Source organism: Hyperolius riggenbachi, chromosome 5 (genome assembly GCF_040937935.1).
Source record: "Hyperolius riggenbachi isolate aHypRig1 chromosome 5, aHypRig1.pri, whole genome shotgun sequence".
NCBI lineage: Eukaryota > Metazoa > Chordata > Amphibia > Anura > Hyperoliidae > Hyperolius > Hyperolius riggenbachi.
This window is the reverse complement of record NC_090650.1, coordinates 40,122,433-40,146,190: the sequence shown is the minus strand read 5'-3', so window position 1 is coordinate 40,146,190 and position 23,758 is coordinate 40,122,433. Positions and strand designations below refer to the sequence as shown.

Sequence of the window (23,758 nt, the reverse complement as noted above, 5' to 3'; positions counted from 1 at the left end):
TGGCCAAACAAGAAGTTAAGTAACAATGAAAAACAGACGAACCTTCACTAACTTTTGTTTATAAATGAACCAGTTTTTGTGTGCAATTGCTCAAACCCCTTTGTGTTGAGTGTCTACATCTTAATCCAAGTAAATCCAGATGTCCTCATTGTGAAGGGTAGACAGTGTCAGCTGAGAAACACAGGTTCCTTAGTTAATGGATAAAACGAAGCTTGGGAAATATATTGACTATGCTGTCAGCAATAGTTCATATTAAAAAGCATAAAGTTATATTACAATTCCCATCTAGGTTAAGAAAACAGACAGCACATGTATGTATTATTGCATAATAATTAAGAAGGGATATTTAAAAGGTTATGGCATTGTATATGTTACCTTTGTTTTTCCTATAGCTGGACAAACCAGTCATAATGTGTAAATGTTTACCAGTGTTGTATATTAAACAATAATGTTAGAGATATAAAACCATGCTAACAAAAACAATGTTTTATATAAGGAAGTCCATGGTGGTTTTAAATATGCCAATGATTTTTGGATCAAATCCAATCTATCTTAAATATGGTAGAAAAGGTCACTGTATAATAAATAATAACCAGTGATCCCATCCAGATCAGCTATCCATAAGATATGAAATGTTTATAACATTGATTCATTCACTGTGGGCTATAATAAAACACAATCAAAATGTCTTTAATTTTGCCACATATCCCATTAATCAGGTGATTAGTTAGCCAACAGCACCTCCAGAGGGTGAAATCCAACATTACACTTGGGTTAAAGATTAGTGACTGATCACTCCCACTGATCACTCCTACTGCCTTGTGATAGGTTGGAAGATTTAATCTCCTGGGCAGGATCATAGGTAGTGAGGGGAATAAGAAGAGATGGGTCAGTCATGAGGGGATCATCAGACCATCAGGAGATCTGAGCAGACCAGGACATAGAGGATTCATGCCATCTGAACACAGCCACGCCTAAGAGGAACACGCCCAGAGGCCATCTTGGTGACTATACTTGAACCCAGTTCTGATTTTTCTTTTTAGTCATATGGCTTATCACAGCACGAATATCTGAACTTTTGATTTATTGACGATTGTCTTTCTTAAGTTTATAGTCATTTATAGCCAAAGGGAGTGCGTTCTTCCAGTGCACAGGAATTACTCATTCCATATATTTGATAAAACCCATTCAGTGGGTATATTTTTCTGTCGTTTAACACAACCAATAGTTCGAGAATCGCTGACTGTGAATGCCATAACTTGTTTTGGATAAAAGCGCTAGATACTTTAAGCTACCTCCTCTAGATATTTTGATACTTTGCCGCAGCATGTGCAAGCCACACCTAGCCAAATTTAGGACGACTCAATAGATATCTTATTCCAAAATTATATGTATTTTACCCGCTTGCTCTGTGTAGTATCACAGGCCAGCGGAGGTTAAAGTGTAGACAGAGGGAAAATTCCTGTCACTTATAGTTGATTGCATAGCGATTGTGGGGCAACGCCCAGTCGTCAGATCCACTGAGTCATCCTAAATTTGTTATATTGAATGGTATAGCTGACATCAGCCAGTTTATTTTGGGATAGCGCATTTTTGATTTTGGACTGCGCAATTTTGATTTTTGATAGCCACCATTTTGTTTTTGATAGCCACCATTTTGTTTTTGATAGCCACCATTTTGTTTTTGATAGCAGCCATTTTGATTTTGATAACAGCCATTTTGTTGTCGTTCAATTCATCCATTTTGTCTCCAGAGACCCTGTGGTAAATTGAGTGACAGGGCCGACGGCCATATTTGATGAGTCATATCTCTGCACTGTATTTGAGTTGACTGCTAATTGGTTTAAGCCTTTTGTATTGGTGAATAAGTATAATAACATTTTGATGTTTTACTGAAATTATTATCCAGCTCATTGCTTATTATAAGAATGACCTTATGAGTTTTGTTTTATATCAAAAGTGCAATATTATATTGTTTTGATATTGTAATATTTATTCGATATTAAATTGATATTTTTATAAATTGGTCCACATTTATTTGCATGTTTAAACCAGTACTGTAAAACCTCGGAAAACAAGCTCACACAGTTAGGCGTATGTTTGTATTTTAGCTCCTCCTATTTTCCCAGGAGCGTTACATTTACATTTTTGATTTTATATTTATTTTTAAACAAGTTATACAAACATTGACAAAACGCCCGACAAAACGGAGCCTAAAGCTGGGTTCAGACTAGGCCAAAATGGTACCAACCCTACTTCATGCTTTCATCACATCATGGCTGGACTATTACAATGCCCTCTATGCAGGCCTTCCAAATAAAAAGACCTACACCACCTGCAGCTAGTGCTGAATGCTGCCGCAAGACTGCTAACAACCCAACCCCCCATTGCCACATAACACCAATCCTTTGCTCACAGCAATGGCTACTCATACAAAGGAGAATCCTTTTCAAAATTGGCACGCTAACATTCAAATCCCTACACAACCAAAGCCTTAGATACCTGAAAGATTTGTTGCAAACTCCCCCCCCCCCCCCCCCCCCCCCAAAACACTTGGAGGCACTTCACCATTTCCTGTTCAGAGAAGGAGTGAGGATGTTTACAATGGTTTGACACCTGTGCCATAGAACCTTCCATGTTCTCTCTACTCTTTTTTTAAGCTTAGTTTCAGATTTGCTTTAAAAAAGGTGTTCATAAAGGATTTAAAGGACAAATGAAGTAAAAGGTATATAACAGGGTAGACCGGTTGCCTGGCAGCCCTGCTGATCTATCTGGCTGCAGTAGTGTCTGAAAAACACCAGAAACAAGCATTCAGATAATCTTGTCAAATCTGACAATAATGTAAGAGACACCTGATCTGCTGCATGCTTGTTCAAGGTCTATGGCTGAAAGTATTAGAGGCAGATTATCAGCAGGGCTGCCAGGCAACTGGTATTGCTTAAAAGGAAATAAAGATAGGAGCCTCCATATACCTCTTGTTACAGCTGTTTTACAGTTATCACAATTATATCACCATGGTGATAACTGTAAAACAGCTCAGAAGAGTTATTAAAGAGAGTCTGAAGCGAGAATAAATCTCGCTTCAGACCTCATAGTTAGCAGGGGCATGTGTGCCCCTGCTAAACCGCCGCTATCGCGCCGCTAAACGGGGGTCCCTTCACCCCCAAATCCCCTCAGTGCAGCGGGGGAGCGCTTCCTGGTTGGGGCAGGGCTAACCGCCGCAGCCCAGCCCCACGCGCGTCTGTCAGCGCGTATCTCCGCCTCTCCCCCCCGCCCCTCTCAGTCTTCCTTCACTGAGAGGGGCGGGGGGAGAGGCGGCGATGCGCGGCTGATAGACGCGAATGGAGGCAGGGCTGCAGCCGTTAGCCCTGCCTCCAGGAACGACCAAGTCTGCGACCAAGTCTTGCGGGGGTGGGTTTGGGGTGAAGGGACCCCCGTTTAGCGGCGCAATAGCGGCGGTTTAGCAGGGGCACACATGCCCCTGCTAACTATGAGCTCTGAAGCAAGATTTATTCTCGCTTCAGGGTCTCTTTAAAGACAGGAGTTAACCTTAGTGAATTGAGGCCATTAGCAGTGGGCAAAGTGTGGCAGTTATTTCAAGCTCATTTTCGCCAAGCATGGAGTCAAACTTAAGCAGGTTTTGAAATTATTTACCTGGACGTCAGGAGGCTGTTTTACTGGTTGCATAGATTTTCTCTTCTTATCCAAGTAAATTTTTGCATCTGGGGAGGGGAAAAAAAAAAAAAAAAAAAAAGTCAGTGGGGATAATCAAAAAACACTGACAGGCCAACTTCACTTGACCCAGAGATAACTTTCAAGTTAAGCAATTAGCAGCTTCCAGTCAGGGCATTAACAATTCCCTAGCAGCAATTCTGCAAAGTGTGCTCCCAGCTTTATTTAGCCTGCAGCGAGATGCCTTGATACAAAGCAGTTAATTTGGGTGCACAGCCCTATCATTAAATTAAGCACGGCTATAGACCACAATGCAATTTGCTTCAAGGGTCAAGTAGTTTACTATATCAGGAATCCTCATAATACTCATATTTTATACAGGCGCATCACTATACAGCTCATTTACACAAGTCATTACATAACTAAAAACCTTTTTATTAGGGATGGGAGAAATCCAAAGTGTCTTTATCCTGTACATAAGAATTGTGTGAGAAACATAGTAATCCAAACTCATGTCCTCCTTGTGCCCTCCACTGCCCCCATGTGTCCTCCTCCTCTGCTTCCCCCCATTCTTCTTTGCCCCCCCCCCCCCCTCGCGCATAGATACAAGTAGCGGCAGCACTGGGTCACCTAATCTACCAGAGTTCGCAGCTGCTCTCCCTCACTGTTCCTCTAGTGCCAACTTCCACTGATGATGCAATCAGCAGAAGCCTGCACAGATGGCGGGGGAGTTTGGGGCAGAGTCAGGATTTGTCTAATTTGAATAGAGGGATTAGTCATCCCACCTCTACCTTTTATTATTTAAACTTCAGTCTGCAGCTGCCATGTTTTCCATTCCTACACATCCCTGTAGCTTGACCTGTTTACACCCATTACACAGGAAGGAGAGATCTTACGTAGAAATATAGAAGTAACAATTCAATAGACTTTAGTGTCAAGACATAAGGCAAGTGATTTAATGGTGACAGCTGGGGACTGTACGGACTGGGATCACCAGAGCCTGCTGAAAGTGATAAAGATGGCATGTTACAATACTCACCTAATCCTCAATGCCACCATGCTGCTCCAGTCTACCAACCAGAATGCACATCCTACCAGCGTTCTACCACCCGCAACCATATATCCAATTCTGTAAGGACTTGGCTGTATTCTCAGCAGTTTGTCCGGTGGACACTGAGGTGTGGGTGTGGACCAGCAGCAGGGCTGGCTGAGGCTCTATGAACTGGTGTGGAGACTCCTAATGGTATACGGACTCTAGGTTCAAAAGCCCTAGTTTCAAAAATGATTTGGCTAAATCCAGACCATTGGCTTACACGCCACATTTAACACTAGCATATGAAAGAACCAAGCTGACTGTTTTCTGAACGTTTACTTTAGGCAGACTATTATATTTCTTACCATCCACATGCAGGACTCTGATGCCCCAGTTCCAAGCATTTGCCAATATGCTGTTTTTTGGAAGAATTTCCTGTTACAAAAAAAAAAAAAAAAAAAGACGAAATAAGAGGAACATTTAAAACCATTAAAAAGCTACTTGAATACAAACAAATGGTTTGACCCAGCACTCTCAATGGAGACAAGCGTGCTATAGCTGATCAGAACTTAATGCTCATCAAGTTCAAAAATAGCAAAAAAAAGAGATATCAGCAGCACCGCTACAGTGAAAAAGTTAGCTCTTTTATTAGTGCAGTAAAATCATGTGGCAAAGATAGAGCTGGAGGCGACTACAGCCCGCTGTTTCGAAGCGACATGCTTCTTCTTCAAGTTGCAAGCTCATAATGACAAACAATGTTCTCATACCTTCTTAAATATGGCCACACATTCAAATGTCAGCCAATCCACAAATGAGACTTGAGAAGTGACCAATCAGAGCAGACCAAAAGAATAGAGGACCTGATGGGGAACTTCAGTACACAGGAAGTACAACCCACAAGTGACCTCACTGCAAGCAAACACTCCCATAAGAAAAACGGCTGCTAAACCACACCCAAAACGGACCTGATGGGGAACTGCCAAAGTATGTATTTCCGCCGACACGTCTTGTTGGTGGCGATACATCGATGATGTATTTTGCGTGTGGAGGGGGCCACGTTCTGAGCTCGACCTGTTCATATGTGAGTTGAGTAGTAAATGTCCATCTATTAGATTGACTGCCCACTCAGATTTGGAGCGGGTTCCATTTCTGGATACTATGGTGATCCGTCAGGGTAACCATTTTATCACAGACCTTTACGTTAAATCTACTGACCGTAATTCCCTCTTAGAATTCTCTAGTTTCCACCCTCGTTCTGTGAGAGAACACATCCCACGAGGACAATTTGCGAGAATTTCAAAGATAGTTACTGACCAGGCTATGCGTGACCAACGACTCCAGGAGACTGTTACTAAATTCAAGCAACGAGGTTATCCTGACCATACCTTTAAAGAACGGGATAGTAGACCTAGACGCCAGCAGAGCCTTAGACTCCCCTTTGTTTCCACTTACAATGCCTGCAGTGCTCAGCTGGGGTCCATTGTACGGAAACATTGGGGCCTCTTACGCCAGTCCTTCCCACAAGTTCATGAATTCAGATATCCCCCACTTCTGTCTTTTAAAAGACCTCCCACAATTAGAGACAAAATGGGACGAGACAAGTATGGGACAACACCTGTAGTTACTGACTCGGCGAGCAGATTTGGCACTTATCCATGTTTAAGTTGCCATGCTTGTAGCCATATTGTCAAAGGTGATAGTTTTAATCACCCATCTTTGGGAACAATTCTGCTTACAGCAGAGGAGGAAGTGAGCCGATGACAGCCGGGTGGTCACCAAATCTAGCCGCCGGGTGGAGCACCCGGCTAAAAGAGCCAGGGGAGAACACTGGCCCCAGTGTTAGTATCCCAGGCCCCACAGTACTGTACAAGTAGCTAGATTATAAAGCACTTAGGCCTCATTTCCATTGCGTTCCAATAGCGTCTGTTCGCGTTGGCAGTTTGAGGCATTTTTTTTTTCCTTTCCCGGCGCTTGGGTGGGCGATGCGGTTTTTTGTTAAAAGCGCTTTTCCAGAGCGTTTTTTTTAATTCACTCCCTGACGCAAGTCAGGAAGTGAAGTCTTTGACCCGGAAAAGAATACAATGTATTTTTTCTTAAAAACACAAAATCGCTGCACGAAGCAATTTTGTGAGCTATTTTCCTATACCTTACATTCAGGGCAAAATTGCCCTGAAAATGGTCCATGCAGCGCTTATGTCAACTGACAGCACACAGAATGCCCCAATCTGAACTACACCATAGGAAAGCGCTTTTAGGGTGCTTTTGAAAAATCGTCAGCGCTTAACCACTTCAGCCTACAGTGTCGAAAATTATATGCATCCGAACAACGTTCATCTCCCATTCATTCACCAATAACTTTATGACTACTTATCACAAATAACTGATCTATATCTTGTTTTTCCGCCACCAATTAGGCTGTCTTTGGGTGGTGCATTTTGCTAAGAAATATTTGTTTCTAAATTAATTTTAACGGGAATATGAAGGAAAAAAAAATTCATTTTCTCAGATTTCACCCATAATAGCTTTAAAATACTACATGCTACCATAATTAAAACCCACGTATTTTATTTGCCCATTTGTCCTGGTTATTATACCATTTAAATTATGTCCCTATCACAATGTATGGAGCCATTATTTTATTTGGAAATAAAGGTGCATTTTTTCAATTTGCGTCCATCACTATTTACAAGCTTATAATTTAAAAAAGTATAGTAATACACTCACTTGACTTGCATATTAAAAAAAGTTCAGACCCTTAGGTAACTATTTACGGTATGTTTTTTTTTTTATTAAAATTTGTATGTGGGGTTTTTCAGAGAGGGGATGTAAACAGGGGATTTTAATGAAATTTATTGTGCATATTTAAAAAAATAAAATAAAAAAATATGTAGATGTAGTTTTACTATTTGACCACAAGATGGCCACAGTGAGTTTTTGATTTTCCGTCTTGCAAGCGAGAGCTCTCGTTTGCAGGAACAGAAGGGGTGCCGTGAAACATAGAAAAATTGCGGCTTTCCGGAGAAAGCTGTCGGTTTTTCTTAGCGGGACATTGATCAATGAATTGGATCTGTATTCCCATTCATTGATCTGAGGTGCAGCAAAAGGCAGCGGGAGCGTGCGCGGCCCCGCAGCAGCTGTGCAGTCTATCTGGAGGGATATATCCATCCAGATAGACTGAAGTGGTTAAAAAAGTCCAAAAGCACCTCTAGTGTGAACGAGCCCATACAGCTGTGTGTGTATTGTAGGCCTACTCACCACTTCACCAGGAGCTCATCCCTGAGACTACCACCGTCCAATAATAAAGAATTCTTCCAGTTCTAATGCCAGCAGAGCACTGCCAGTTACTCTATTCAGTATAACGCCAGTGTTGCTATAGTAAAGTGCGTTAACCCAGTAACACGTGTGGTGCTAATACTGGTGAAACTGACGTGCTCTGCCTGCGCGCTGCAGATTTACCGGCCTTTTTTTGCATCAGGTCCAGAGTGCCATGTTCAGTATTGTAGTGCACTTTGCAAGTAGATCATATATGGCTGCACTTACTCCATAACCATCTCAGGAATCACCCACAATCTTACCAAGGTAATAAATCAGAATTCTCCAATTCATTGAATAATATAATAGATTCAAGCATTACCTGCTCCTTGATCACTTTTTTAAGTAAGGATTTCCCACGGCTTACATCATCCTGCAAAAGGAATAGTAAAACATTTATACATTTTTTTGCTTTGTTTTTAAGTCTACTTAACCCCTCAACCTCTCTGGAAACTTGATTGCCTGTGATTGCCTTCACTCCACCCTGTGAGTAATCCTTTAAGGTGCCCATACACTCGTCAGATTGGCAGCAGACAGATAAGAAATGCATCTGATGATCTATCTGATGCGTTTTTAGAACATTTTTTACCAGGATAGAATTCCAACAGATTTCAGTTTGAAATCTGTTGAAATTCGATCTGATGGCATTTTTTTGCCATCAGATTTCCATTAAGGCCAATGCAAACTGATAAGCAATCTCATCAGATCGACCTAAATTTTCCACCCTGCTAGTTCGATGGAAATCCATCGAAATCGATCGAAATCGGCCGTCGATCGGTCGATCGGCCAACCGATTTGCGATCGATCGATCGATCGATCGACCGCGATCGATCGATCGGCCAGAAAATCGGCTGAGTGTATGGGCTGCTTTATACATTATCCAAGGCATATGCACCAAGTGACTATTTTCCACATTTATGTTATCATTTATCATCTAACTCTAAAACAAGGAACTTTACTTAAAATAAATCTATGATCCAACTCTGTGTAGGAATGAAAGGAGTTTGCACAGATCCCCTTTGATCTCAGCAGGACTCCAGAAGTACAAGCTATCTGAACAAGTCTATTGTCTCTAATGTCAACATACAAATACTCATCAAAGGACCTTCTCTCTGCCTGCCCTCCCAAGGAACAATTACAAATTAACACCTCAATAGCTTTCCTCTTAAAATCCTCTGGGATACTCAGGAAATGCAGAAGGGGGCGGAGAGGTAGTGGATCCAAGTTTAAAAAACATATTTGCCCTCAGAAAAGCTTAATCACAGCTACACTCTGCAATGCCAGATCGATAAATAATAAGACTGCAACTATACATGACCTAATAGAGCTCTCTGATTTGACCTTTTTGACAGAGACCTGGCTTGGGAAGCATGCAGGCCCAACTCTTGAAGCAACCGTGCCGGCCAATTATTCAATCTTGCACTGTGAGAGACAAGTCGGCAAGGGTGGGGGGGGGGTTGCCATATGCTTCAGATCCTCTTTGAACATAAGGCCCCTGCCCATAGGCCCCACTGAAACCTTTGAATGCAGCTCAACTGTCAGCAGAAGTAAACATCAACATATTGCTCATATACCGCCCCCCAAAAAATGGTCCAGCCTTTCTTAAGGAAATATCTGAACTCTTATCCTGCCTAACAGTGGAACACCCTAGATGGATCATCCTGGGAGACTTCAATGCATGGGTGGATGATCACGACTCCCAGCTAGGAAGTGAACTACTTCTCATAATGAGTGAACTGGGTCTCTCTCAGGCTGTCAACCTCCCCACCCACACGAAAGGGCACACCCTGGATCTTATATTTCATTCCGGACTTTTAATATCACACATGGATATAAACCCAGTGGTATGGTCAGACCACCACATCATCCACTTCTCTCTGACAGCACCAGCGATAAAACACAGAGGGAAAGAACTCATAAGATACCGTTCACTGAAAGATGTCTCACCCCAGCACGTTCAGAATATCCTCAACTTCGACGCATTAACCAATCATTGCGCAGACCCAGACTCCATGGTCCTGATATACAACCATGCAGTGTCATCTGCCTATGACGCCCTCGCTCCAGTTCGCATCAAACGGTCTACACCACTTCACCATGCACGGTGGTTTGACAGCTCACTAAAGGACCTAAAGAAAGAAGTGCGCAGACTAGAAAGGAAGTGGCGAAAATCTCAGAATTCAAAAGATAAACACACCCTTGTCTCTCACCTGGAAAGCTACCAAAATGCGATCACCAAGAAAAAATCCTCCTACCTATCACAGGAGATCGCAAAGGCCGCCAACAGACCAGCCCAACTATTCCGCACAGTTGATAGACTATGTAATCCATCCTGTCTAAAACCCACTATAACTCCCTCAAAGGAGCTATGTGAGAAATTTGCCTGCTACTTTGCTGACAAAGTATCTTCTATTCGGTCTCTCATTCAGTCCACAGCACCCAAGACTCATGCAACTAATGGAAATAGCTGCAAAAACAACCTAACACCCTGGACTGACTTCAAAAGTATTAGTGAGGAAGAGATCTCAGACATCCTCTGTCGTCTCCGCCAGACAACCTGCGACCTGGACCCTGGACCAACTAAACATATGCTGAAATGCCCTGACCTGCTTGGTCCAGCATTTCACAAAATAGTAAATTGCTCTCTGCAAGCAGGGAGGTTTCCTACCTCTCTAAAAGAAGGAATCATCAAGCCCCTTCTTAAAAAACCTTCCATGGATCCAGATGCTATGAGCAGCTACAGACCTGTCTCCAACCTCCCCTTCTTAGGTAAAGTTATTGAAAAGGCCGTCTATCTGCAACTTGAAACCAGGCTGTCAGTAAACAACATCCTGGACCCTCTACAATCTGGCTTTAAGAAACACCACAGCTGTGAAACAGCCCTCATCCAAGTCTGCAACGATCTGCTCATGGCAAGGGACAGAGGGGAATGCTCCATCCTAATCCTGTTGGATCTCTCAGCTTCTTTTGATACAGTTGACCATGAAATCCTGCTTAACAGACTGCAGGAGTACTGTGGCATCAGTGGATCAGTCCTCCAGTGGTTCAGATCATTCCTGACTGACAGAACACAGAGAGTATGCCTAGGACCTATAATGTCCAAACCTGCACCTCTACAATTCGGAGTGCCACAAGGATCAATCCTATCCCCTCTGCTGTTTGCAATCTACATGTTGCCACTCGGTACACTTATCCAACGACATGGCCTGACGTACCACTGCTACGCCGATGACACACAGCTATACCTGTCCTTCAAACCTGGTGGAACAGACCCTACCCCAAAAATAAACTCTTGCTTAGCTGAGCTTCAGGCATGGATGAATGATAACTGGTTGAAACTGAATGCTGACAAAACTGAGGTCCTGTTTGTCCAAAGCCAGTGCTCGCCATCAAAACAGCTCTATCCTAAAGCAACACCAATCAGGATTGGGAATTCAGACATAAACAGCTCCAACCTTGTGCGCAGCCTTGGCGTACTAATCGATGGGGAATTGAGTTTCAGAAACCAAATTTCATCTGTAGTTAAATCTTCCTTCTTTCATCTGAAGAACATTGCAAAGATTAAACATCTGATTCCCCCAGAGGATCTTCAAACCCTAGTCCACGCCTTCATCACATCACGGCTGGACTACTGCAATGCCCTTTATGCTGGCCTCCCCAAAAAGGACCTGCGTCGCCTGCAATTAGTGCAGAATGCTGCTGCCAGATTGCTAACAAACCAGCCTCGCCACTGTCACATTACACCGATCCTTCGCTCACTGCACTGGCTACCAGTAGAATGGAGAATACTCTTCAAGATTGGACTGCTGACATTTAAATCCCTGCACAATCTGGGCCCTGGATACATGAAGGACTTGCTGAAGCTGCACCACACCTCTCACAACCTCAGATCAGCAAGTTCTATAAACTTGGTCACTCCCAGAGTGCACCTCAAAAAATCTGGAGACAGAGCCTTCTGTCATGCTGCCCCTACTCTTTGGAACTCCCTACCACACCCAGTAAAGACAGCACCATCCCTGGAGCTATTCAAATCCAGACTGAAAAGCCACCTGTTTAGCCTGGCATTTCCAGATTTATAAAATTCTTCCTCTGTACCACGATGGTCGGAGCCATGCTTATGCGCTTTGAGTCCCACGGGAGAAAAGCGCTTTAAAAATGTTATTTGTTGTTGTTGTTGTTAACCACTGCTACTTTGCAAATAATAAATTAAAAAGGGCCATTTCACATTTAATAAGGTTTAAGTCACTATGGCTAAGAACTCATATGAACCAGAACATTTTTATGGATTTTAATAGATATTGGCTATCATTCATAACGCATTATGCAGTAATGCTGAAAACAGCTGACTTTACCAAGCACTTAGCAAAATGTAAATTCATAAAAGCTGTTACCACATGAAGGTAAATTACTGCCTTGTGCGGTGATTATCTCAACACGTCACTAAATGTCAATTCATAAAGATTAGAGCAGGCGGCATTGGGACAGAGAATACCGCTTGCTTGGAGGAGGTGATAAGCATGCGGATAAGAGCAAAGTAGGCTGTGCAGGGAGCCGAAGTCTCTGCCAGTCTGTGCAGGGAGCCAAAGTCTGTGCGAGTCAGGGCTGTGGAGTCAGCATTGGAGTCGGAGCAATTTTGGGCACCTGGAGTTGGAGTCGTTGATTTCATAAACTGAGGAGTCAGAGTATTTTTGTACAAAATCCACAGCCCTGTTAAGTATTAGACCAAGAAGTGGGAGTCAAGGAGTCGGAGCTATTTTGGGTACCCGGAGTCGTGGTTTCATAAACTGCGGAGTCGGAGTCAGAAGATTTTTGTACCGACTCCACAGTCCTGAGACGAGTCAGTCTGTGCAAGTCTGTGCAGGGAGCCGTAGTCTGTGCGAGTCAGTCTGTGCAGGGAGCCGAAGTCTGTGTGAGTCATCTGTGCAGGGAGCCGAAGTCTCTGCAAGTCTGTGCAGGGAACCGTAATTACAGCTTGTAACAAAAGAGATATCGCCACACTTCTGCTGTACCGCTCAACGGGCTGCGGTAATTTACCGAACTTCAAAGGCAGCTGTAAAAGTCTTTATGAATTAGCACACAAAGATCTAAAATACCAAATGCGGTATTTTCCCGCCCAGATTTTTTTTACCGAACACACTTATGAATGATAGCCATAGAGTCCGACTTGACCACACAACAGGATGCTTCAAACAAAGGCAAGTGAGAATTTTTTTTCTGCCAAGGCCGATACTCACTTAGAAAAAGGTGTCAAAGGACAACTGAAGTGAGAGGAATATGGAGACTGCCATATTTATTTCCTATTCAATCAGATCTCCAGCTTAAAAATTAAAATCAAGCAGCCTTCCTGTAAAAGAAAGTTATAGTTACCTGCGCCGCCTGGTCCCTCGATGCCGTCCTGAAGACCCCGAATCACCGGACCTCTGGCATGTGGCCCCGTCTCCCCGAAGAATACTGCCAATATGTTTATTGGAGTATACTACAGTAAACATCTTGGAGTTTTTCTCTGGGTTGAGAGGGGAGGCGGGGCTCCGCACCAGAATCGGGTGATTCTGGGTCTTCAGGACGGCAACGAGGGACCAGGCAGCGCGGGTAACTATAATATATTTTAAGCTGGAGATCCGCTTAAGCAATACCAGTTGCCTGGCTGTCCCTGCTGGACCTCTGCCTCTAATACTTTTAACCATAGACCCTGAACAAGCATGCAGCAGATCAGGTGTTTCAGATCTGACAAGATTAGCTGCATGCTTGTTTCTGGTGCGATTCAGACACTACTGCAGCCAAATACACCAGCAGGACTGTACAGGCAACTGGGATTGTTTAAAATGAAATAAATATGACAGCCTCCATGTTCTTCTCACTTTAGTTGTCCTTTAAAGCGCACCTCTGATGAAAATAAAACAACGCATTCGGTATAATGTATGAAGTTATAAACGCACAGAGAGGTCCTCTGCTTCTACCTGTGCCACTGAGCCAGCCTATCACAGAGGCAACTGGATGGGGTGTGTGTGCGCATTCCATTACCTCATATTCTTATTTTTGATCAAAAGAGTTACATTGTTGCTGTGAAATGTGCACAGCAGCCATATCAGTGTGATATAAAATCTGGTCCATTTGGTTAGGTGGGATTGTTACTAAAATGGCCATCTCCAGACGACAGGAACTGTCCTGACTCTCAGGAGAGGTTACATACATGCTGAATTATAACCTACCTTTGCAGGTTTCTTATTGGCTTCTCCTTTCTGGTTTCCCGCTCGATGACTTCCTGGCTGAGCGGGACTTCTTCCTGGGGTCGTAGAAGGGTCAGGGCTTGATAGGGAACATGAAAACTTTAAGGCCTTGGTACATTTTGCCTCCTTTTTAGTGGTGATCAGACAGCTAATTTCTTTGCTAAGAAAACCTTCAACAGTCTAGAGAGAGAAAAGAAAAATTCATGGACATTTTAATAATGCACGATTCAGTGTAGCCATCATTCTTAAACCGCATAAAGGTATAATGGGAAATCAGGATCCAATTCCTCAAGCAACATTGAAAAGTCAAGGGGGCTGTTTACTGGCATCGGAGGCCGCAGTACAGGCGCTATATTCGTACCAGAGGCGGTTGTTAACCGCCTAGGCAGAGTTTCATCTTTAGCTTTGAACAGGTGTCCTAGAGCACAGTAACATATTACATGATGTATTTCACATACTGCAGAGCCAACACTGATGAATGCAGCCGCATGTTTCTCTAAAGGGTCCCCAAACAGCAACCCCCAATATCAGAGAGTCCCTTGTAAATGGATATACATAACCATACACTTTTTTTTTTAAGCAGGAGAACAGAGGAGCCAAAAGGATAAAAGGAAGCTAAATGAGCTTAAAAACCAAATTCTTGGTAAATAGAGGAGGTAGTGGTGGACTTACCTCCTCCAAGTAGACACACAACGACTGTAGTAAAGACAGTCAATATATTTTATTTATGAACTCCAAATATGCAACACGTTTCGCAGGATTGATCCCGCTTCATCAGGCAACAACAGAGCAATAGCATATGTGGTCAGTAAAAGAGCCAGGCACCTCAGAGGTCTTCACTATCGCTAATTTATACTTACTGGAGTCTTCCTGCAGCCCCATGAGCAGCACTGAGCCCCTCCCGGTCCACTTAGGGCCCTCCGTTCAGCTGCTAAGACTCCTGGTACCGGGGCTGATCGCGGCTGAACGGCAGACTGCGGGAGGCCAGCGTGGGACTCAGATGTGTTTATGGAAAGGGTGGAAGCCCCGGGTAAGTATTGATTACTTCACTTTGGTAATCTCTGGTTTACTTTAAATGGCATGAGAAGAATATGAAGGCTGACCCATTTCTTTTCTTTTAAACAATACCAGTTGCCTGGCAGCCCTGCCTTTCTATTTGGTTGCAGTAGTGTCTGAATAACACCAGAAACAAGCATGTGGCTAATCTAGTCAGATCTGACAATAATGTCAGAAAGACCTGATCTACTTCATTCTTGTTCAGGGTCTATGGCTAAAAGTATTAGAGGCAGAGGATCAGCAGGATTGATTGCTTAAAGGGACCCTGAACAGAGGGGAAAGAGGACTTCCTCCAGTGCCCTACCGTGGTCCATCTGTGTAATAGAGTCCCCACGGTGGTCCTTTTGTCAGCCAAAGTCACGCATGCGCCGTCCACACACCCAACGCATCATCATGCCAATACAATGCTATGGGGATGTTCACAGTACTGCGTAATAAGTGAATACATTATTCTAACTCGTTACAAGGAGGCTTTGTATCAAATTCTATGTCCAGTCTCCTGTGCAGTTCACAGTCACGTGTGTGGTGTGTGTGTATATATATATATATATATATATATATATATATATATATATATATATATATATATATATATATATATATATATATATATATATATATATATATATATATATATATATATATATATATATATATATATATATATATATATATATATATATATATATATATATATATATATATATATATATATATATATATCTATATCTATATCTGTACAGTGCTTGCGTTCCTTCAATTTTTTTTTTTTTTGTAACCTCCCCCCCCTCCCCAAATTGTCCCTACACTACAATCCATATACTATGCATACATAGACGTGTCTAAGGTAGTAATTAGATTGTGAGCCCCTCCGAGGGACAGTTAAGTGACAAGGCAGTCCTTTGTATAGTGCAGTGCAAGATCACAGCGCTATACAGATAATTTTTTATTTACATATGAAAAAAAAAAAAAAAGACAACCTGCCAACACCGATCATTGGCTGGCAGGCTGATCACTGCGGCCTGCTTTGTTTACGGATGGCAGCCGGCGCTCGTGCGAATTCAGAGCCATTCTGCAGCCGCAAATTGGCGTTTGGCGGTCGCTGAGTGGTTAACGTGGCAAAACTGTATTTATTAAACTAGCTTTCACTATATAAATAGGGAGATGATACATTTTAATTTTGATTCCAGATTACTCTTGAAAGTAAGAGGTCCATCCCCCCAGCTAGATTTACTGCGGAACTTCACTTAACCTCCTTGGCGGTAACCCCGTGTGTGACACGGGGTAAGCCACCGGAGCCTGCCGCTCAGGCCCTGCTGGGCCGATTTTTTTCAAACACGCAGCTAGCACTTTGCTAGCTGCGTGTTTGCTCTGATCGCCGCCGCCCCGCTACCCGCCGCGGAAACAGGCCCCCCCGCATACCCCTTGCGCAGCCTGGCCAATCGCCGCCAGGCTGTGCTATGGGGTGGATCGGGACTCCCTGTGACGTCACGACGTCCGTGACGTCGATGACGTCACTCCATTCGTCGCCATGGCGACGGGGGAAGCCCTCAAGGAAATCCCGTTCAGAACGGGATTTCCTTATGGGCAAGCGGCGCCGATCGGAGGGGACGGGCGGACGCCGCGGGGAGTGGGGAAGCATGTAGCTAGCGCTAGGCTAGCTACATGCTAAAAAAAAAAAAAAAAAAAACGCGCAGCCGCTGGAATTATACCGCCAGGGGGGTTAAACATCATACAAGTTTATTATAACCCGTTTATATTCACACATCAATTACAAATCAAGCATTAAACTCACCCCTCCTAGGTCTTTTATATCTTTCTCTAGCCTTTCCGATGTGACTTTTGAAGGGATATCTAGGTAAAAAACTCTCCCAGCTAAAGGTTTTCCTGCGGGGTCCTTTTCCGGTGGGCGCTTGATCCGTGGGGCGGCCTTCATTTTCACGCCTCTTCCTTGGGATCCTCCCTCTGTAAAAGCAGCAACGAGTCAGCACTGAGCAATTAAACATTCTTCATAAACATGTATGGTATATATATTTTATATTTGCCCCAATATCTGGGTACCTGGAGTCGGTGGTTTCATAAAAACGGAAGAATCGGAGTATTGTTGTATGGACTCCACACACAGCCCTGCCTTTATGACAGATTTTCCACTCACTCGGTTGCCAGGAATACCACCGGGAATGAGGAGACTTCACTGACAATGTACCCCCGTCTTTCTAGGCTTTTCCTACACTACTGGAGAGCATTTATAGCCATTTGTGCTGAGAGACCGGTCTACTTCATTGGTGACACACAGGCCCGGATTTACATCATCGGAGCCTATAGGCACAGATGTTCTGTCACCCTAGACTTCGCCCACCATGAACCTCACATTTACGCTCTGCTCAGGACTCTACATAGGGAAGAGGGCACTAGGGGAGGGAAATGAGCTACCTTTCCATCATCAGGCGCCTGTAGACACGTGCCTACAATGTCTTATAGTAAATCTGGCCCTGGTGACACACACAAACAAAGAGAAAAAGAAAATCTTCCCAATGGAAACAATACCTGTGCCCGGATTTGAAGTAAACCAGAGACAGCTTAACCTTGTGAGACGTGCTTATGGGGCTGGAGGAAGCCCCGGGTAAGTATCAAATCTTTAATAATAATTGCTTTTTTTGTATAGCGATTTTCTCCTGTCGGACTCAAAGCGCTTATGAGGCAGCCACTAGAGCGCACTCAGTAGGCAGTAGCAGTGTTAGAGAATGTTGCACAAAGAACTCCTTACTGAATAGGCGCCGGCTTACTGAAGAGGCAAGATTCAAACCCAGACCTCCTGTGTCAGAGGCAGAGCCCTTAACCATTACACCTTCCAGCCATCTTTTGGTTGAGCCGTCTCTGGTACACTTTAACTGCTGCCCATAAGTCAAATCTCACAGCTTTGGCTACCAAATAAATAAAAATGACACTTTATTTCAGGTCTTAGCCTCATACCTGAAACGTTTTGACTGCACATTATATGCAGAATATAAATGAGAGCTTGTAAATTAGAAGAATTAACCTGCATTTTAAATGCAGCTCACTGGGTGCAATTGCTATGCAAGTGCATTTGCATGAACGTCAGTACTCATAAGCATTTTTCAATCCTAATGCTGGATACACACCACGAGTTTCCGCGTCGAATGCGTCCGTCGATTCGATTATTTCCGAGCATTTCCGAACGAATTTCGATGATTTTTAGGTCGATTGCCATGTAAAGTATGGCAAATCGACCTAACGATCCATCGAAGCTTGAATCGGACATGTCGGAAATAATCGAAGTGTATCGACGGACGCATCGAACGCGGAAACGCATGGTGTGTATCCAGCATAAGGCTTGAGTCACTAAGACAAATAGCATGCCTTATCAGAGTTAACACACCTTATCAGGGTTAACATGCCTTATCAGTGTAGCATAGCAAGGGCTATAAACGTATACCTGCTAATTGGCAATGACGAGAGCTCCACTCATCCTGCCCTGAGCCCCTGCGGGTCCAATCACTTTAAAGGGACATTATCCCCACACTTTGATTGGCCCAATGAGTCGCCTGTCAAGTGACCGGAATGCTATTTGGCACGCTATTTGTCTTGGTGAAACAAGCCCTCAAAGAACAATTGTAGTTAGAGGTATACGGAGGCTGCCATATTCATTTCCTTTTTAAGCAATACCAGTTGCCTGGCAGCCCTGCTGATCTATTTAACTGCAGTATTGTCTGAAACAGACCAGAAAGAAGCATGCAGCTAATCTAGTCAGATCTGACAATAATGTCAGAAACACCTGATCTGCTGCATGCTTGTTCAGGGTCTATGGCTGAAAGTATTAGAGGCAGAGGATCAGCAGGGTAGCCAGGCAACTGTTATTGCTTAATATAATGTAAATATGGCAGCCTCCATATACATATAGATCACTACAGTTGTCCTTTTGACATGTGCTATTGCCCCCTGAAAGAAGTGACTGTGATTGCCTTTACTGTACCTTTTTTTTGCTGCATTTTCTGGTGATTTCAAAGCACTTGTATTGTAATTAGAAGCACTTTGCATTGCGATTAGTATTTGTTTTCTTTCCTTTGCGGAAAAAAAAAAAAAAAAAAAAAAAAAAAAGGAAATCGCTCCTGTAGGTTGCCCTGCATTAACTTTAATTAGCCCAGCGCTTTTGGAATCACCAGCGGTTGCATAGCATGGCTGAAACAGCTACTGTAGGCCCCAGGCCTTAGCGACTGACCAAAAAAATCGTGGTGTGTCCGCAATTTGGAAATCGCAAGTGATTTTTCAAATCGCTCCAGTGGACACCTGGTCAGAGTGTTGCTTTGACTACACTGCTGTCAGTTAGCTGTGAGTACAAAGCAATCAGAAATCTCCAAAAACCAACTTGTAGGACAAGCTGCATTTGGAAAAACTCAGGCCATGTCACACGAGAAAGAGAAAAACGTTGCAGCAATTAAGATGCGTAGCAGCGACTTCTAATACTGTATCTAATGCAACTGCAAAGAAAGCTCACAATTATCTAACGTTGGTGAAATCTAAGTTCTTGCAAATAGTAAGCCTCTAGTGCAGGGGTGTCAAACTCAAATACAAAGTGGCTGAAATAGAACACAGACCAAGTTGCGGGCCAACCTCAAAGTCTACTGGCCACCTTCCTCCTTTATAAAGTTCCCTGGTGTCTAATGGCCCTCCTCCCTTCCTTGGTGTCTAACGGCCCCCACCTTCCCCTGTACCGGTCCCTAGTGTTTAGTGTTTTCCCCCTACCTCCCCCATATGGCATTCCCTGGTGCTCCAGGGCTTTACCTCCAATATAGCTTCCCTGGTGGTCTAGAATGGGCCAAAAATAACGCAAAGTGGAAAAAACACTTGGGGGCCAAATGTAATGGCTCTGAGGGCCAGAGCTTGACATATATGTTCTAGTGTGACTACTGAATACTGCCCTGTTAGATCTCATTCAAAAATTCCACTCACTGCTTCGCTGTGCTTTGGGCTGGAAAATCACATCATTTGTCTTCTTCATTGTAGGTGGAGACAACTGTAAGGAAAACAGTTTCACATGTTCTATGTGCAGACAGTAGGTCATTTAAAGAAAAGGAAAACATTCGGGGTACTTTGACACTAAGGCTAGGCTCACACTTGGCATAGAATCGTTCTGTTTTCCACATCAGAAAGCAGAGGATAAACAGACATGTCGATGGATCCTATGTCATGTATGGGATCTTTTCATACACATCCACTTTCAAGGCATGCGCCGCCTCCAGTGTGATGAGCGTAACACTCTGTTGTGCGCTACACATTTGTATAAGAGACCGGCTGAAAGTCAGATATATACTGTACAAAGCAATAGTAGCAGTTGTAACAGTCACATGAAACCCAACGTGACACGCAAGTCAGTGATTCATACTCACCGGGTAGGCCTGCACGATTTTAAGAAAAGATTGAATTGCGCAGTTTCTGTCAGGAATTGCAATTTCGATGTTAGATACACAACGATGGATCAGCACATCGTGAGTAGGAGTGCCCCAGTATAGGTAGCCAAGTATAGGTGCCCTCCGTATAGTTTAGCCAGCTATAGGTGCCCCAGTATAGGTAAGCCAGCTATAGGTGCCGCAGTACAGATTAGCCAGATAGACTGTCCCTCACTGCCGCTGGTACCTGCTCTGCCCCCGGCCTCCTTCTCCTGAAAGTCCCGCATTGCCGTTCAGTAAGCAAGGCAAGTAGGCAACAAGTGTTGGCTCATTAACGGCGGGGCCTGTAACAGGAAGTGACATCACTTCCCAGTGGCCGTCGTTACTGGGCAACGCTGGCTGCCACTTCACAGCGGCTTACCACACGGCAATGTGGCAACGGGGATTGGGACTTTAACTACCTAACGACCGCGTCACACCAATGGACGTGAACGCGGTGGCCGCCCCAGGACCGCCTAACGCCAATCGTCGTCAGGTCCTTGAGCCGGCTACTGCAGGAGATCGCGCACATCTGATCACCGCTCAGGAGACTGCCGCCGTCTAATTATCATGTACAGCGCTGCGATCAGCAGCAGCGCTGTACTGGGGACAGCAGTGTCACACGGCTGTCCCTTCCTGTGTCTCGGCAGTGATTGACAGCTGATTGAATGGATTGGCTGGCGGGGGGGGGGGGGGGGAGGGGAGTTGGCAATATATGAAAATAAAAAAAGCAAACATTCAAAAATAAACAAACAAAAACATCCGGGGGGTGATCTGACCCCACCAACAGAGAGCTCTGTTGGTGGGGAGAAAAAGAGGAGGGAATCACTTGTGTCCTGCTGCTTGGCCTTAAAGCTGCAGTGGCCATTTTCACAAAAATTAGCCTGGTCTTTAGGGGGGGGGGGGTTCCACTGTGGTCCTCAAGTGGTTAAGGAGGAGGGGGGCCTGGAGCTGTAGCAGAGCAGAGCAGGTACCAATGGTGGTGTGGAAAACCACAGCTTTGATGATCTCAAGATAGTCCTGCCTCCATGCAGAAGAGGTCACAGGAGCTTCAGATTGGTCCTAAAGAAAGCACCTATGACCTCTTCCTTTAGAGGGTGGGGCTACGCACAGAAGCCAGACATCAAGACACCTAGTAAGTATAGAAGAAAACGCTACTGCAAGCCGGCGCCACCATAGACTATAATGGGAATCACATCTACAGCAACGTTCAGGGAGTAACGTCCGCGCCATCAGAAGACAGAGCCGAAGTTGCTTTAAAAGAAAACAAAAAAAAACCACAATAATTCGGCCTCCAGCAATCGCTGGAAGCCAAATTATATCATTCCCCCATTTACCATGGCGGCCTGGAATAGTAATTAACACGGCCCGGACTTGTCCTGAGGCAGGATCAGCCATATACCAGCTGTATCCTGCGCCCAAGTCTACCGGCGCCGATTTCATATGTACGCACCCCTTAGGGCTCTGCCTCCGACACATGAGACCTGGGTTCAGAAATCTCAGCTCTTCCTGTTCAGTAAGCCAGCACCTATTCAGTAAGGACTCCTAGGACTAAACTCCCCAACACTGCCATTGCCTATAGAGCAAGCCCTAGAGGCTGCAGCTCTGGCACTTTATTTGTCTGCCTAAATGTATGCATTAAAGTGGACCTAAACCTCCTGCAGGCCCTCAGCAGCCGTCCTGTGCCCACACATACCTAGAACGATTCTCCAGGCCCCCGCTGTGGCTCACTTTCTCTTTTGTCGCTCACAGTCCACTGCACCTGCGCAGCCCTTGCCGTGTGCATCCTCGTTCATGCTCCCGGCTGTACATTAGAGATTTTCTCATATTGTGCCTGCGCAGGACGCTTCCGGTGACGGGAGCGAACGAGGACACGCTCGGCCAGCGCCACGCCAGTGCAGTGGACTGTTGCTGGCGAAAGAGAAACTGAGCCACAGCGGGGTCACCGGAGGATCATTCCAGGACGGCGCTGGCACAGGACAGCTGCATGGCGCTGGCAGAAGCCCCAGCTAAGTGAAACTTTTTTTTTTTTTTGTGGTATCTTCAGGTCCCCTGTAAAACACGCAAGCACAATTCAAAAACGCACACAAAAACCCCACAAACACCGTGGAACTATATTTAGACAATACATTCAACTAGGAAGGGAAGTCTCTAAGAGCACCTGGGGAGAACTATATTTCTGTGAGGGGAGTTCCATAGCTCCCAACTGTCCCTCTTTCAGAGGGACAGTCCCTCTTTGGGAGCCCTGTCCCTCTATCCCTCCTTATTCGTCCCTCTTTCAGGACTTTGTCCCTCTTTCTATGTAAATATATATATATTTCTCTACTAAAAAATGTGTTTAAATTGCCTCTAAATTTTATTCCCATCTTTTAAATGGATATATCTCTTATTTTCAAATGTTAATATGAAGGAAAATGAACCAGGATAGATTGTACCAGTGTAGTTTGAATTATAAAACAACATATTTTTCTTAGAAATCTGTATGGTATGCTGCGTGACTAGGGTTGTACTAGAATTGTGCTGGGGGTGTGATCAGGGGTGTGGCTTAAGTGTCCCTCTTTCTCATCTCAAAAAGTTGGGAGGTATGGATTTCTCTTTTAACAAAAGTGTGAGTGGTCCTAAGAACAGGAAATGCGGCGCAGCAACTTTATCAGATAAACTTTTGGACCATTACATCCACTTCCGGTCTGGACAGGAAGTGACAGACGTCTCCCATAGAGGGACACTGACAGCAATAAGTACCCATAAGTTTCTGTGGCCTCCCGCTACCGGACAGGACGTGCGCACTGCACCGGCTGGAGAGAGAGCTGCCCTCAGACTACACACACAGCAAGCTCCGAGCAACTACAAAAGCCAGTGTGCCTGCCATAGAAATAGGAGTACCTCTCCCCCGCCCTGTACCGCTATACTCACCGGCAGCCCCGCCTCCTCCCGGCTATCCGCCTTCTCCGCTCCCTCCGCCAGCTTTACTGCCGCTGCTGTCACTGCGGATTTCCCGCCTCTTCCCAGGC

General features: G+C 44.4%; 1 protein-coding gene across 2 annotated transcripts in view; it reads right to left on the bottom strand.

Moving 5' to 3' along the window:
- Window positions 1-23,758, bottom strand: part of DBF4 (DBF4-CDC7 kinase regulatory subunit) — a 50,958-nt gene extending 27,200 nt beyond the window's left edge. The window contains exons 1-7 of one of the 2 annotated variants that reach the window (XM_068235526.1): window positions 23,661-23,758; window positions 20,272-20,335; window positions 17,096-17,265; window positions 14,227-14,424; window positions 8,340-8,390; window positions 5,071-5,140; window positions 3,655-3,722 (exon numbers count right to left, since the gene is read on the bottom strand). In XM_068235526.1, the coding sequence (XP_068091627.1) occupies window positions 3,655-3,722; window positions 5,071-5,140; window positions 8,340-8,390; window positions 14,227-14,424; window positions 17,096-17,265; window positions 20,272-20,320 (606 nt within the window). In that variant the 5' untranslated portion in view covers window positions 20,321-20,335; window positions 23,661-23,758. The remainder of the gene's footprint in view (window positions 1-3,654; window positions 3,723-5,070; window positions 5,141-8,339; window positions 8,391-14,226; window positions 14,425-17,095; window positions 17,266-20,271; window positions 20,336-23,660) is intronic. The other variant, XM_068235527.1, reaches the window with a different exon arrangement.